General features: G+C 38.5%; 3 protein-coding genes across 4 annotated transcripts in view; 1 reads left to right on the top strand and 2 right to left on the bottom strand.

Annotated features, from left to right (window-relative positions):
• The first annotated feature begins 133 nt into the window (after positions 1-133).
• On the top strand, positions 134-1,421 carry LOC103712014. Its single transcript, XM_039130946.1, has one exon. The coding sequence runs from the start codon at positions 779-781 to the stop codon at positions 1,289-1,291; it is 513 nt and encodes a 170-aa protein (XP_038986874.1). The 5' UTR covers positions 134-778; the 3' UTR covers positions 1,292-1,421.
• A 2,130-nt stretch (positions 1,422-3,551) lies between these two features.
• LOC103712004 (protein JOKA2-like) lies at positions 3,552-12,212 on the bottom strand. Its single transcript, XM_008798367.4, has 7 exons — positions 11,850-12,212; positions 5,389-6,653; positions 5,174-5,291; positions 4,846-5,094; positions 4,545-4,694; positions 3,929-4,450; positions 3,552-3,834 (listed from the first exon to the last, which is right to left on the bottom strand). The coding sequence occupies exons 1-7, from the start codon at positions 11,886-11,888 to the stop codon at positions 3,733-3,735; spliced, it is 2,445 nt and encodes an 814-aa protein (XP_008796589.2). The 5' UTR covers positions 11,889-12,212; the 3' UTR covers positions 3,552-3,732.
• Positions 12,213-13,893: 1,681 nt separating this feature from the next.
• Positions 13,894-15,613, bottom strand: part of LOC103712003 (probable lipid II flippase MurJ) — a 35,509-nt gene continuing 33,789 nt past the window's right edge. For both annotated transcript variants that reach the window (XM_039130944.1, XM_039130945.1), the window contains exons 19-22: positions 15,524-15,596; positions 15,316-15,445; positions 14,559-15,209; positions 13,894-14,462 (exon numbers count right to left, since the gene is read on the bottom strand). In XM_039130944.1, the coding sequence (XP_038986872.1) occupies positions 15,068-15,209; positions 15,316-15,445; positions 15,524-15,596 (345 nt within the window). In that variant the 3' untranslated portion in view covers positions 13,894-14,462; positions 14,559-15,067. The remainder of the gene's footprint in view (positions 14,463-14,558; positions 15,210-15,315; positions 15,446-15,523; positions 15,597-15,613) is intronic.

The following is a 15,613-nucleotide window of genomic DNA, read 5'->3' as shown; positions in this document are numbered from 1 at the left end:
CACAATAAGAGTTAAAATTCTCCATATATAATAGTAGAATCAATTTTGTATAATGTGAATGCACGAACGCTGCAATGTATAAGAGAGAGCGTTTTTAAGAAATATAGAGTCCACAAAATTATAATTGCTGCAAATTACATGTATAGTCAGAAGAGTGAACTTCTCCCCTTCGACCTGAATCGGAAACAATCAGAACTAATAGAAGAATACCGATGGCTATTCTTCTCGAACTCTTAATTTTACATTTTTAGCATCACTTCACCATTGAAGGCAGGCGGACCTTGGTGCAATAGTAAGATTGCTCCATTACTATTCGAGTGTCATAATTCAAAAAATAGAAACAATCTTTTCTCATGTGGGACCAAAATTAGGTTCCTCCAACCTTGCATGCTCTAAGATGCCTTTTTTTTTTTTCTTTTTGTTCGTCGTCGCATAACCATTAGCTTTCATTTCTTCCATTGGACAAAATGAAGCCTTCTCATAGTCATAATCCTGCTCCTCCACACAGAGAGAGAGAGAGAGAGAGGACTAGTCACACCACAGACTGCAAGTTCAGCATACTCATAGAAATTCCTATGCGCCCTATTCAGAGCAGAGGCAGAGCTGCAGGAATTTCTTTCTTTCCCCAAATCCAAAGAGAGCAGAGAAAACAACAGTAAAGTGCGTGCTTCCCTTCCTACTTAACCTTCTCTCCTTGGCTTCCCTTCTTCTCGTGGCTTCCTTGAAAGCAACAGCGAAAAAAAAAAAAAAACAAGAAGCTCGATAAAGAAGGAAATCGATGGCAGATCTGGAGCGCTCTCCGTCGTCGCGATGGGGGGAGTCGCTGCTGATGCGGGCGTTGAGCAAGCGGCGGACGTGGGTCTTCCTCTTCCTCGTCGTCTACTCCCTCCTCCTCTCCTCCTCCTGGAACCTCCTCCTCTCCATCCGCTCCTGGTACAACTCGGCGGCCGCCTCCGCCTCCTCCCGCGCCGCCGCCGGCTGGAAGGCCCTCTACGCCTCCGTGCTCTACGGAGGGGTCTTCGGCCTGCTCTCCATGGGGGCGGCGCTGGCCGTGGCGGTGCCGGCCACGTTGGTCACCTGGATCACGATCCTCGTGCTGCTCGCCTTCGCCGGGAAGCCCCGACGGGCGCTCGTCGCCGACGGCCGTCGGATCACCGCCGACATCGCCGGTTTCGCGCTCAAGATACTCCTCCGAGAGGGAAACCTCGTCGCCGTTGTCGGCGCCGTCCTTAGCTTCCTTGCGCTCCTCCTCCGACGGCGACGAGGCGTAGGTGAGGACCAAGATTTGTAGTCCTTCTGTCGCCCTTTTTTTTAGGGGTTTGTATTTGGATGGTTTTGGTGTAATTTTGGAAGGAGGATTTTTTCCCCCTTTTCTTGTTTAATAGCATCTATATCACGGAGGCCAAACAAATTAGTAGAAATTTTTGCCCTGGAAATTTTAGGATCTAAATGAATCAACGAATTATCTGATTTTTTTTCAAAAAAAAAGAAGAAAAATTCTTCATCACGCAGTAAAGTTCGGAGGACTCTGAAAACTACATATTTGTGTCTAGGAATTGAAACTATTCCCTTTTAGATCGTTTATTTGTTTCATGGATAGTTCGCAATCTAAATTAGATCTCACGCGAACGCAAAAAGAAAAAGTTTGTTCTCCTCTGAAGCATACATGGGGGTAGGACCGAAAAAGTTGATGCAAATGCGAGCTCTCAAATCGCTAGGTCTCGTTTGGTTCCCGAAAAGAGGGGCGGGATCAACGGAAAAGTGAAAAAAAGTTGTGTGTTTGATGGAAGTTTTTAAAGGAAAGAAATAAAAAAATAATATTTTTAAGGGAATAATATTTTCATATTTGATGAGAAAAATATATAGAATATGAAAAAAATAATTTTAATTTTTTTAAAAAATATTTTTTAAAAAATTTTAGATAAAATAATGTAAGGTATTTATTAAGAATATTATATATATATTTTTCAGAATGCTTAATCAAATCCAGTCATTTTGGAATAATTTTGAATATATATGCCAAAAATTAATTTTTTTAGTATTGTATACTAGTTGTCAGAAAAAATATTACAGTAAAAAAAAATTACGGACAAATGAGTCATTAGAAACTTATTTGGTCGTTAGGATTATTGAATAATATCTTTAAATTTACTTAGATGCGGTAAATTATGTTGCTCGCATATAAACGAGGAAAAATAAGATTGCTTGCTTATAGATGGTATCTCAAGTTACTTGAGGCGGTTTAAACAAGGTCACCCTCAAGTTAATTTAGATGAAGAAATGATGGTTCATAAAAGCTCCATCCAAGGTCACTCTCATCTACCTTGGGCAAAAGGCTTGATCCAAATATACAAAGAGCCTCCAACTTGGACGCAACTTTGGATTCTAAAATTTAATAAACTTGGAGGAGCTTTTGTAACACCTCAATAAATTCAAACCATAAACTTCTCTATTTTGGAAACCCTCACCAGGTAAGATGGCCTTTTGATTGCTTACGATCCAAGCAATGCCTTTTTATTTGTTTATTTATTTATTTTTTCCTTACTGCAGGCCACACCCACTTTTATCGTGGAAGAAGTACGACCGGAAGCGCGCATACACATATCAGCACCTCAAGGGACCGCCAATATCTCCCTCTAAAACCCCTATGCGAGCTCTTCTTTTTTTTTTCTTTTCTTTTCTTTTCTTTTCTTTTCTTTGAGCTAAAGCAAATATATCATACAATACGAATATAAATACATCTAACAAAATCAAAAAATAACATATCACAGAGTGCCTAAAACAACTCCTCCTCAACCTACAGAATGATCCAAAAATAGCTGGCTACGTAAGCAGACATTCAGTCCGCGGCCCCATTAACCTTTCTACATACATGCTTGGCCTAGAAGGCCACTCCATCCCTCACCATCATCCAAATGTCTCTTCCTTTCTTACTTGGACTAAATTATCCAAGCCAGGCTTAAGCAACGCTTAGCCTACTTGAGCTCGGATCTTTTACACTCCTTCAGTTGCTTAGAAATATCTGTATTTAGGATTCATGCTGTGTTTAATATAGCCTGAAATTTGAAAGAGAATCTGTGGATGATCACCTCTGCAGATTGGTAGATACAACCTTACTGATGATGTTTAAATGCTGCCAGAGTAACAGCAGCTGCTAATATAAATTCAAAATAGTTACCACAAAAGACAGGTGCATAATGTAACAACGCATGGCTAGGGCAAAACCAACCTAAGAAATGTGATGGAGTTCATCATAGACATGTTCTTTACTCGATCTTTGAACTGAAGGACTATGCAAGAACCAAACCAAAGCTACAACCTTGTGAAGATGATACAAATGTACATGCATCTCCGCACCGCAATGCGCAGCATGAACCACAGCTTACACCCCAAAGGAGGGGAAAATATCATGGCATGATAAACCTATCAGGAAAATTAAGTGGCTCTACCATCCTCATAGCCCGACATAATTTAGACCTCCATCACCATATCAACCTCACCGGACAATTACATGATCAGATCATGCATTTGTCATAAAAATGTGGCAAAGATCAGGGAAGTTGATGATCAGCACATAGAATAATGAGCTGATGACATTTTAGATAGTAGATATTAATTCCCACACATCAGGTCTCCAATTCAGTAGCCCATGTAAGACGACAGTAGATAACATAACCATGTCCCTCATTCCGGTATATGCCTAAATATATACAAATTTTTTATCCATGCATGCTACTCACCCTTCTCTCCAGCAATGAGATCTAACACAACTCGCTTGATGCTTCCACCATTTTTTACCAGCAGCTTCTTGTTCCTCTCTTTGTCGGTAAAACCCTGCAACAGCATCAACCCATCAGCTTCCCTAAACAAAACAGAAACCTACCGCACATTATGACACAAAACAACAGATACAATAGCCATGTCTCACCATTTCCTGCAGCTCAGAAAGAAGAGGATCCCATTCAGCAAAGCCACAGAGATCATCAACAGATTGCTCCAAGTCGTATTCATTCAGCCTTAGAACCTCTTTGTTCAAGTCAATCTGCTCAAAGCCCATCTCTTCCAGCTCCTTCAGTAGGGTCTGCTCTATCGGGTTGTCATCACAGACCGTTTCAGAAGGTGGCAGCACAGCAACAGGAGATGCATGAGAGGAAGATGCTGGAAAATCAATTATAGGATATGAAACTGAGGAACCAACATCGGGCACAGGCTGTGCAATCCCATCAGTCGGAGCAGGCTCTACACTGTTACTTGGTACTTCAGTAACCAATGGTTTAACCAGCTCGCTCATAGTGGTGGGCAGATTGGGTTCAGAACAAACAGCATCCAAGGGCATGGCATTCACATCTATGATTCCAAACTCATTCCGGATGGTACTTTCTGGAGGCAGGTTCAAGTTGAGATCAGTGGGGAAGTTGTTACTACAGGAATTAGGTCGAGAGGTAACCACCTGTACAACAAGGGGCAATTTGATGACAATTAATTATATATCCATAATCAATAATTTTAAGTTACAAAGAAATACTATGTAGTATAATAAATACCTGGATTAGAACCCAAACTCTTTGCCCAAACTTCTGTCCGGAAGGTGATGCCAATCTCCAATATGAAACATACCGACCAGGCCTTGATGGTGCTGTGAAATCAACTGCAACGTCAATCTCTGTGTCCACAGGGAAGCCATTCGTTGGAATCTGCACAAAGATGATGATTTAATTTCAGGTCCAGTTAACTAGCAGTAAGTTCATCTGAAGACCAACTGCCTGGAGGTTTTAGGTTTTAAACAACTCCACTAGCAAATAATAAAAACTAAATGGAAGCATAAAAGCAACTTTATTAAATAACCTCCAATGGAACTGAGCGACGATTTGCAAATGGATCTCCACCAACCCACACAATTTGCGTACCATAGGGCCATCGGGTGTTACCATTATTACGCATCCGCCAAATCTTGGTAAAGGGTGTAGAAGAAGTCATCAGAGTCCCATCCAGGACGGTTACATCTTGAATAAAGCGACTTTCCAGTTTTGTCCTTGATGGCCTCATCCCACAACCATGAACAGCACGTGATATAGGAAATCGATATCTAGAATGCTGGAATTATTGAGAAAGACAGTTAGGATCTTTTAAATGCAGAGAATCTAATAAGCTACACAGGAGGTTAGCACCATACAGTATTGTAGAGGTCCTTGTACAGTCTGTGGGAGGAAGAAGCTCTGTCTATTCTGGTATAGTCAGCTTCATTACCCATCTCTGAGAAACAAATACCGCATAAATCATAGTCCACTTTCCTGTGTTGTCAAAGAAACATGTTAAAACAAGTCATGCATAGCAAGACTGAGAAGCACAATTCTTATCACAAACAATTGATAATGCGGAGCATCTTACACATTGGATTTGAACCGTGGGCCCATGATGGGATGCATTCCACAGCCATCGCATCGGACACCCCTGTGGAAAGTTCGAAGCATGCTCTCATGGTTTCCATCGCCTCTCCTGTATGGATGGCCAATAGGGAAGAACCCACTTGGCAGGGGAACATCAGGTATAGGTACACCAATATGCTTGTTGATAGGAACATCAATTGGAGAACTGATTTCATGATTTGATGCTGAAGGGCCTCGGCCAATAGGGAACTGTTTATTGTTATCACCATACGTGATGTCTGTAATCCAAGAAGTTGGTGCAAGAAATGGATCCAGCATCTTGTAACTCTGTGAACTCTGATCTCCAGTGGGTTCAAAAGGAGGCAGAGAGGAAGGGGCTGAAGATATGACAGATTTTCCTTTGTGATGAGCATCACTAGTTTCTTTCTCATGCATATTATTGTCAGTTACCCAGATGGGGGCCTGAGTCCTAGTCCAGACAGGGGTCAGCAAATCATCAATTGAGGGATAACCTGATGCGTGTGCCGTTTTGGGAATATCCATATTGAGATCAACAGGAACTTTGACCATTCCACCAGAGTTATCACTTTCACAATGCTTTTGCATGACTTCTGAAACTGGATTAGCAGTATCAGTACTTGGTATTGCAGTCAATGCTGAAGCAGAATCATTTGTAACTTTTGGCCCATCACTAATATTAACATCCATTTTTTGAGCTGATGCACCATTTGAGGTGCCTGACGACTCACCAATAGGACTGCTAGAAGGCTGATTAGCAATGGACAATCCCAATTTGGAGAAATGGTCCATGAACACAGCAAATGCTGGTGCAGATGTCATAGTTTTTAAGAAGATATCCTGAGAGAGTTTTGAAAGTGCACTGCAAAATGGCTCAGGTAGAGATTTCAATGCTTCATCAACAGCAAAACTAATCTGGGGTGGCTGATTTTTGATTTCTGGTGATGTTTTGGGAGTATGGTTTTCTGTGTGAAATTCTGAATCAGAATGTCTACCAGTACTAGACTTCAACTGAACATTGATCCTGAGAGGGTTCAAACGCTGACCAACAGCAGCATCATGCAAGTCGTCATCATCACCCAATGTTATGATGTCACCATCTTCATCAGTGTAGGTAAGTATTAGTTCAGCATCTGGACTGAGATTGAAAGAACTAATAATCTTTCTTCTGAGTTTGCTCATGTCATAATCCATGCTACGCCCTTGGACACAAGCACCAAATCGCTTAAGAGCATCACCATATTTTACCTGGAAAGCAGAAAAACAAATAATTTAATAAAAATCAAAATAGTGGATCTTAGGACAAAGAATGGCAGAGAAACAACTAGATTGAGAAAGGCTTAAGGAAATAAATGCCCAAATATGCAATGACAGAAAACCTAGAGGTTTATCAACTAGATTAATTAAATGGATATAACATATGATACTTCCATAACAGAATATCCAGAAAAGCATTATCACACAACTGTTGATGTCTTATGTTCCAAATCCACAACCTTGAACTCCAAGGACCCACACATGAATTTATGCAATACTAGTTGCAACATAAGCTTCAGGGTTGGCTAGCTACAGGCATACTCAATACTTACCAAATTAACAAACTATTGAGGGAAAGGAATCAAATGAGAGGCAAAAAGTGAAAATGCACAAATCAAGGGGCAAACGTCAACAGACTTTCCAAAACATGCAGATTTGGAAAGTTGTGGTAGCTGATTCATATGCTTCATCAGCTGATTCTCCAATTTCTGCAGATTTGATTTGAATTAGCTGATGTGCTACCATTAAACTGATGTCATCCTTGGACATTTTAAAAGAACTGTAGAATGAGCTGTTGTAGAATAGACGATGGACAACACTATGACTGCATGAAAAGCATCAGAACTGAATAGGGGTCCAAAATAAGGAACAGCAATTGGAAGAGTCACTGCCATGAAAATCCACAATATTGCAGGAATATCATGAAATCAAAATAAGGATTCTTAGGATAAGACACTATATTGAATCTCCCTACAACATGTCTTCTATGAGACAAAGGTGTTTCGCTAGATTGTTGCATCAGATTCTTATGGTGATACCATCTTTTGCATTTTTTAAAAAAAGAAGAAGAGATTCTTTAACGAAGAATATTTCCATGTAAACAGTAAAGAAGAAGCTCGATGAAATTTTTTGCACTCTTGTTTTAAATTAAATCCCAACCATGTCTATAAGGTGTACAATTTACTTGCCTATCAAATAATCTAGACCATAGACTCAAATATAACATCAACATCCTAACAATCTAACCAAACAAAATAACAAACCATCAAAAGTTAATATGTTCTAATGCCATTATAACATTCAGTCTCGCCAACTTGGTCAAAACAGATTATTTTTTGTTTTGTTTAGCACCTCAAATGGTCTGGTCCCCTCAAACTATTAAAAGACTAACACAATAAGAGCTCCAGAGATAAAAACTGCAGACAACAAAAGATAGGTTGTACTCAAATTTCAGTTATAAATTGTAACTGGAAAACTTAAATGTAATCCAGTTAATACAACTAAAAATCCTGTACCTTAAAACAGGCAAAACATTCAACTCTTTGGAAGAAAAGAACTCCTGCATAATTTGCTTCTGTTATGTCGAAACTCATCATTAATTTAGTTGATGCAGACCCAAGTCCACTTCGTTGTCAACTTATGAAGCTAATGGCACTGAATGATAAAAATACAACATTTGATTCATTGACCACTTCATATGTTTCACAATTTCATACAATTTGTTATACGTTTAGTCACAATTCGACAAATAAATGTTTTCTTTATGGTATCGGCAATTGATGACTTCAATTTTGTGGTTCAAACTGCTTCTAAAACTGTGCCCAGAGATTTAACATCAACAGACTAATCATCTGCCAAAGACAATATACAGTTATCTGAATATAGGTTACCTTTTTTTTCGCACGGGGGAAGGGAGTGTTGGAGGTAGTAAGATAGGCTAACTTCCCTAGTCCCCCTTCCTACTTAAGAGTTAAACATTGTGCCAGGGAGGTAGTAATATAGGTTAACTTCCCTAGTCCCCCTTCCTACTTAAGAGTTAAACATTGTGCCAGGTTTTTCAATGCTGTCTGCTAACAGGGTAAGACCACAAGATGAAATAAGAAGAGGAAAGGCAGTTAACTTGAGATCCTCTTACAGAGAACACTTCTACTTTACCAAGTAAAACAATACCTACATGACTTTCTTCAAACCCCTTTCACCACACCAGAAGTAGTCCTAGATAAAATATATTTGATCATAAAGTAGAATTAACATGACCTTGCTCGTAAAAAGTTTACAGAGGTAGCTCACAGATTAAGATAGAACCATTCTGACCTTCAAAATTAAATTAGAAAAAAAGAAGATAAGACTATGATCGCCAAATCCTAAAATTTAGATATAAGCATATAAGAGGAGGTTATCAAGTCAAGCTTACACTAAACAAAGAAATTGTGGCAATCAGATGGTAATGTGCACATGCAAAGGACTTGAAAAGGAATTCCCCCAAATAAATAAGAAAGTTTGAATTGTTTTCATAGAACGTAAAGAAAAAAGAAATTTACATAACTAAACGGATAGTTTGCAAAAGAAAGAGAAAAAAGGGAAAACATGTAAAAACTGATGCAAAATGGCAAAAGAAATCAAATAATAAAACACATTCATATGTAGATTAGATAAAATTTATCCCTCACAATCATGAATCCAATTAGAGCTACAAATTCCAACTATGCAACTCTCCAACATGTCACTAAAAGATATGCAAATAAGTTCGTAACACCGCCTTTAATGCTTCCCTTCAAACCATATATGCAGGTAGTTCTTATGTGAATGAGAACATTGAAACTTTGTGGTTTATTAACATATATCAATCATGCAACCATTTCATAGGTGACATAGTGTAAGGGAGAGGGGCACAAGAGGTCATCAACTCAAAGAACTAACTTGAAAGTTCAGCTGCCTTAATTAGGCATCAAACAGGGGGATGAAAAGGAAGAAGCAACAAACCTAAGCAGCTTCAACTAGAATGAATCATATAGACTTGGTGAACATAAGAAGAGAACATATGATTTTTAGCTTGTGTCATCTTTAGGATCAACCTACCCTCATCTGGTAAAATGAGAGGAAGCAGGTGCACATCTCATTACTGGTACTACAATTGATGATAGAAGAGCTTTCAGAATTGGTGTTAATAAAACCTAAAGAGCCAAGCTACAATTTTTTCCAATTCATCCGATATGGTTGTCTCTGATTTCTAGACAAGATCAATGATGACAATAAAAAATTACCAGAGCAACAAACTCCCTCTAGAACTATCACAAGCTTGTTTGATGTGGTATTTTCCTTGCATTCCAAGTGCAACCAGCAGGTTGTATAACATAAAAGTGGAATTAAACACAAAGAAGTACAAGTGAGCATCAATCCAGTCCTTAAATTTGCATCTCCCATCAACCACACCAAAAAATATATTTGCCAATGATAACCAGAAAATTAAACAAATTAGCAGCATATAATCACAAGATCAACTTATGTTCCACCAAAACATTTGCAAAACAAATTGTTGTTGTCGCCCATTTCATTTGATATTCTAGCAATATATTTATCAAAAGTGGGAAGCTTAATCAGAAATAGAATATTTAAGCATTTTCACAGAACATACAAGACCATTATACTTTTCTCAGATCATAGAGGAAAGAGAACATAAAGCATCAGGGACCTCATTAGTTTCATCCATGCAACTACTAGAAACTAAGATAACTGAGGCCACTTTTATATCTTATTTTTATACCTCATTAGTTTATGCATGCTATTAAACTAGAAATTTGCATCTCCCATCAACCAAACCAAAAATATATTAGACAATGATTCCGGGAAAATACACAAATTATCAATGTATAATCACAAGATCAACATATTTCCACCAAAACATTTGCAAAACAAGTGGTTGTCTTCACCTACTTCATTTGATATTCTACCAATATATTTATCAAAGGCGGCAAACTTAACCAGAAATAGAGTATTTAAGCATTTGCATGGAACATACAAAAACATTATACTTTTCTCAGATTATAGAGGAAAGAGTACATAAAGAATCAGGGATCTCATTAGTTTCATCGATGCAATTAAACTAGAAATTCAGATAACCACTTTTATATCTTAGATTTCGTGTATACGAATAAAGAACTTACTGATTCCAAGAATATAGTTAAGTGCTCGTCAAGTTTAATCAAATCTGAGGGAGCGAGGAACTAACACATGGATGCATTATTGTCCATTATCATAGGGGACATGAGCAACAGCATCTGATAGAAGGAAAAAGTGGTGCTAAAGGTACAAGTGCATGTAGGCCAAAACCATCTGGGTAGAGTTTGAGTCAAACAAAAATGGCCTCGAAATGCCAGCTTTCCCTGTATTTAATATGGGGCCCATTTCAAGAGAGAGGTTTTATCATCCAACCGATGCATAGGCAGCTTTGACTATGGATGAGCATTCCACACCTCTAAAACTAGTAGTATGCGACTGACCTCGCTATGATTAGCTAAAGTTATCTCTAGGAGGCCAGGGAAGCTTATATAGCAGCTCCATTAGCCAGCATGTTCTACAGTAGTGACAAAGAAACACTTAAAGGTAGTACCTAAACACCATAAGAAGTCATGGGAACTGAAACATGAACATTGAGGGACCAAAACAGCTCACAGGGTCAGATTTCTGTACTAGCTCATGAAGATGCATCCACTCTATAATTAAGATGCACAAACTTTACAATAGACAATAGCAAGATAACCATCACTGGACAAATAAAATCAAACATAAATGGTTTTCAAGACAATAGATGGTATTTTCACACTGAAAGAATCAAAGACCATGGCCTTCCCACACAAACAAGCATCCATGCTTCAATAAACAATTAAACACGGATAGGGGATAGTTAATAGCCAATCTCAAAATGAACAAAATACAAGGCTAAATGGTAAAAGGACCCAGTTACTTATAATCAGCTAAAAATAAAGCTCGTATCAAGAACAACTTTTCCCTTAGACTTTTTCTCTTCCGAAAAATAACATATCAACAACAACCAATAAAATAGAAAGTTAAATTACAGCACCAGCGCCAACAGTTCAATCTAATAAAATAGAAAGTCCAAGACCACAGAAAGTTAAAAAAGATATAAAAATTAAAACTTGATCATCGAAGCTATCTCATTTCTAAGATTTCAGTGCAATTTTCCGCGAATTATTCATCAAAATGAACTACAAATCATATTTATAATAAAATAAGAGATCGTATCAGAAGAACAGAGACCCCAAAATCAACCAACTAAAATAACAACACAGGATCTGCAAATTCACGAAAATAAAAATCAAAACCAGTCTCATCAATCAGTGAAACAAGAAACAGAAATAGAAAACGAATAACAAAAAGATATCAGACCTTGATCACCAAATCCCACTCGTTCAGAGGACGCTCCATCGGTGGCGAATCAAGGAGAGAAAACGGAAGGATCGAGTGAGCCAGCGTATCCGTAAGCCGCGGGATCGGACCGCGATGAAGGAGCTCTAACCCTAACCCTAGAGCCTACAAGGAGGAGGCGGAGGAGGAGGAGGAGGAGGAGGAGAGAGAGGGGCGAAGCATACGGAGAGATCGAGGAGGAGGAATCTAAACAGGGTGAAGTGCGTGTCCGTGAGCCGCTGCAACGTAAGGCGACCGAGTTTTTAGTCCCCGTAGGCCCCCCCGGCGTTCCCTCTCGCCTTTATGGAGGATTTCCTTCGTCGCCAAGAAAACAAGACAACGCCCGTTTGATGACTTGTTGAATGGGAAGCCCCATGCAGTCCCAACCTAATAAATACACGTAGCTTTTTTTTTTTATTAATCAATATAAAATTTATTAATCTCTCACATTCAAATTTATATAGCTCAGGTTGTACTCGATCCTATTAGATCATCCTCTAATGACAAGCCTATATAACTGCTAAAATTTATGACACAATAAACTTAGCTCTTGTTACGAAAAGGACCGACTTAAACTAATAAACTCTGTGTAGCATTTTGTTTATTAACCAATATGAGACAATGACTATGAGCTCTAAATAATCATTAGAACACCATAGTTTCTGTTTGATAATTATAGGGTTTTGATATGATGGAATTTCTATTTATATTTTCAGATTATTTTATATATGAAAAAATCTGTTCTGGTGGGATAAGCGAATGATAAGGTTCTGTTTGGCTGCTTTTTATCTACCGATCAAGTAACGGTTAGCCATTTAACCAGCTAAACAAGAGCCCTTAAATATGAATGACTTTACTTAATGATGTGAACATGCTTTAAATAAGTTTGACAAACCATGTTATTGCAGTGATTGTTGTCTTGGTGAGCAGTTCTCACCCAAGTAAAAGGTCATGGATTCGATTCTAGATCTATTCGGACGTATTCAATCCGGATCTGTTCGACGAAATTTATAATATGCATCCAAATTTGATTAGATATGAAAATTTCGATCTGAATCCAATCTGAATTGGATACCATCCGAACCTACGAATCTTAATCAAGGCACCATTCGAGAAATAATGAAAAGAATTTAGCTTTCCCCTCTTCGCAATCTCCTTTTTTTTTCTTCTCACAAATCATCATCCCCCTTTGTTCAATCTTGCTAGCGACCCCATCCCCTCCCCTCTACTCCTCTTTGTTGCCTCTGGCCAACCCTCTTCATTTGCATGGAGATCTTATAAGTTGTGTCTGTCGAGGTATCAAACAACGCCATCACGGCTGCTTGGGTCTAAAGCAGTAGCCATGATAGCTATTGGTCTTAATTCATATATTCGGTCCGGCTTTCCTTCATGCCATTCTGCAGTCACTTCGGCTATGGCTTGTCCACAAATTTCCTTCAGGTCTGGCATCTCTCTATTTTTTTTTATGATACATTGTGATAATTTACTTGAAATCTAGTCTAAATTCTTTCACACTTTCCTTGATTTCCTATAAGTTATTTTGTTATTCAAATTTGGTTATGCACTGGTCTGATCATGACACACTCCTTTCTTTCTAGCATCCAACCCAATTATGTTCATTCAACTTTTCACAATTGAGATATTACAAAGATCAATTGCTTGGCCTTTCACTTCAGGCCAACCAAACACTAGAAATAACAAGTGCCGAACCAAATCATTTCCTGCTGCCGATTTATGGGCAACCATGCAGGCCCTTTGTAGAAATCGAAAAGGGCATCCAGAGCTAGAGCACATGAACCCTACTATTCGATCAGATCATGGAAAAAAAATGCCATGACTCTTGAGAAAATTGAAAATACTAATGCATTATGCAGCGACAATCAATACACTTCCTCGTCCTCCTCACATTGCAGAGGATGCAGATGCAGAACAAATGATGGTTTTGATGGGAGAAGAACAAAGGACATGAACCAGTACAGGAGAATGACAAAGCTGATGAGCATCTGATGATTCAAAGATTTGCCTATGGTGTACAAAGAATGGCTTGCATTCAGTTATAATGTTCAGTTAGCTGATGAGCATCTGATGATTCAGCCAGAAGAACCATCCAGTAGTGATTCGAAGAGGATAAAGCAAGTAAAACATGGGGTAAAACATTTTCAAATGGATTGCCGATTCGCTAGAGTTTCCGGTTGTTGCATCAAACCAATTCTATCATTTGAAACAGTAAATTTTCAAGGCATTGCATTAATCTGTTCTGCTATGACTGATCCTTGGAAATGGTTCACAATTTGGTCACAATCTCCTGAGTCCGACTAGATTAAGCTACAAAGAAGAAAAAAGAGCATGCATACATCCTCCGTTGGCCCAAGCATGTCCCGATAATCTAAACTTGGTTCCAAAGATACATCTTATAGCAAGGGTATTATCTTAGATGGATTCTTGGTCTTACAGAGAATAAGATAAGTGTAGTAGCCAAAATTAGGAGTGTTTCTTATCTAATTACCTGAAAAATGAGTTTTGCATAGCACAGCCATCCATAAATCTTCTCACATGCATTACATGAGCACAACCATGCCGTCCATCTCTGTATAGCTACAATGAAAATAAAGAGTTGAGTGCACCACCCAAATTTCAGTTTTTTTATCAAAAGATGAATAACAAAAAATTCTTTAATCAAATCAATGTTACCTCTTGGATGCTTAACACCTGCCAGACCTGTTTTATGTGAGTACAATGCAGGAATTTTGGAAATCAGACTTTCCAATATGATTGTCCTACTTGAATGAAAGAAATCAATGACATAAGCGAGAGATTCCCTTTTGCCAGGAAACTTCAAATGTCAATAGGCTCGAGGCTATAACGTAGTTCTGTCTCATACAAATACTTGCTTCCAACTTTTAGATGAGAAGCAGCTTAGGAATATATTAGCTAAGCACTCGCTTAATTTCTTCCCTTGTTCCACCGCTACTTTCATATAAAAGCCTTTTCTGGCCCATCCGATGTACATTTTTTCGTTCTCTCAATGAAATGGTTGACAGGTTCTCCATCTTTTACACACACACACACACACACACACACAGAGAGAGAGAGAGAGAGGGAATCATTTTATGGAGGATTCAATGTCTGGTATGCATGGTTGGAAGTCCTCAAGATCTATGCTTTGGCTAATTATATAGCTATGAGTAAATAAATGGATCCTATCTGTTTAACAATGTCGTCCAGAGAGAATCAACCAAGAATACTCCAGCGAACTTAGCAAAGACAAGGGGCAAGTAAAATGCAGACATCCCCAGAATGCCAGCCAGCAAAATGGACAAGAGTTCAGTAAGCCCGAACAACCTGAAATGGAATCATATCAATAAAGACAGCCTGCACAAATATTGGCAAGAGTTTTGGGAGAGTTTTTGTTATACATATTTCATAGCTTGCTTAAGAAGGAAGCAACCTTAAGATTGAGATAGTTGATAGAAAGAATTGCAGCATTCTATAAGAGAACATTGCAGTGAATCCTGAAATGGCACAACATATAAGCAGCAAAAGAAAAGGACCCCTCATGTCTCTTATGTTAATTATTCCTGCACCCAAAATTAAGAAGATTATACAAGTAAAAAAGTTGATCTAAATTTGAAGTTGGACAAGATAACAAGTGATACCTCCAAGCTTGTTTGAGAGGAGAAGCAAGAGTGCCAAGACAGATAAAGCAGAAACACATGATGTTGAAAGTGCCTTAACCATGCAACAAA

This window comes from Phoenix dactylifera, chromosome 10, assembly GCF_009389715.1.
Source record: "Phoenix dactylifera cultivar Barhee BC4 chromosome 10, palm_55x_up_171113_PBpolish2nd_filt_p, whole genome shotgun sequence".
NCBI classification, from domain to species: Eukaryota; Viridiplantae; Streptophyta; class Magnoliopsida; order Arecales; family Arecaceae; genus Phoenix; species Phoenix dactylifera.
This window is presented reverse-complemented; position numbering and strand designations above follow the sequence as displayed.

Coding starts and splice junctions, on each gene's coding strand:
- LOC103712014 (XM_039130946.1), top strand. CDS start 779: ATGGCAGATCTGGAGCGCTCTCCGTCGTCGCGATGGGGGGAGTCGCTG.
- LOC103712004 (XM_008798367.4), bottom strand. CDS start 11,888: ATGGAGCGTCCTCTGAACGAGTGGGATTTGGTGATCAAG. Junction 4,695..4,845: donor GTCGCTCAGTTCCATTGGAG/GTTATTTAATAA, acceptor ATCTTTGTGCAG/ATTCCAACGAATGGCTTCCC. Junction 4,451..4,544: donor GAGTTTGGGTTCTAATCCAG/GTATTTATTATA, acceptor CTTGTTGTACAG/GTGGTTACCTCTCGACCTAA.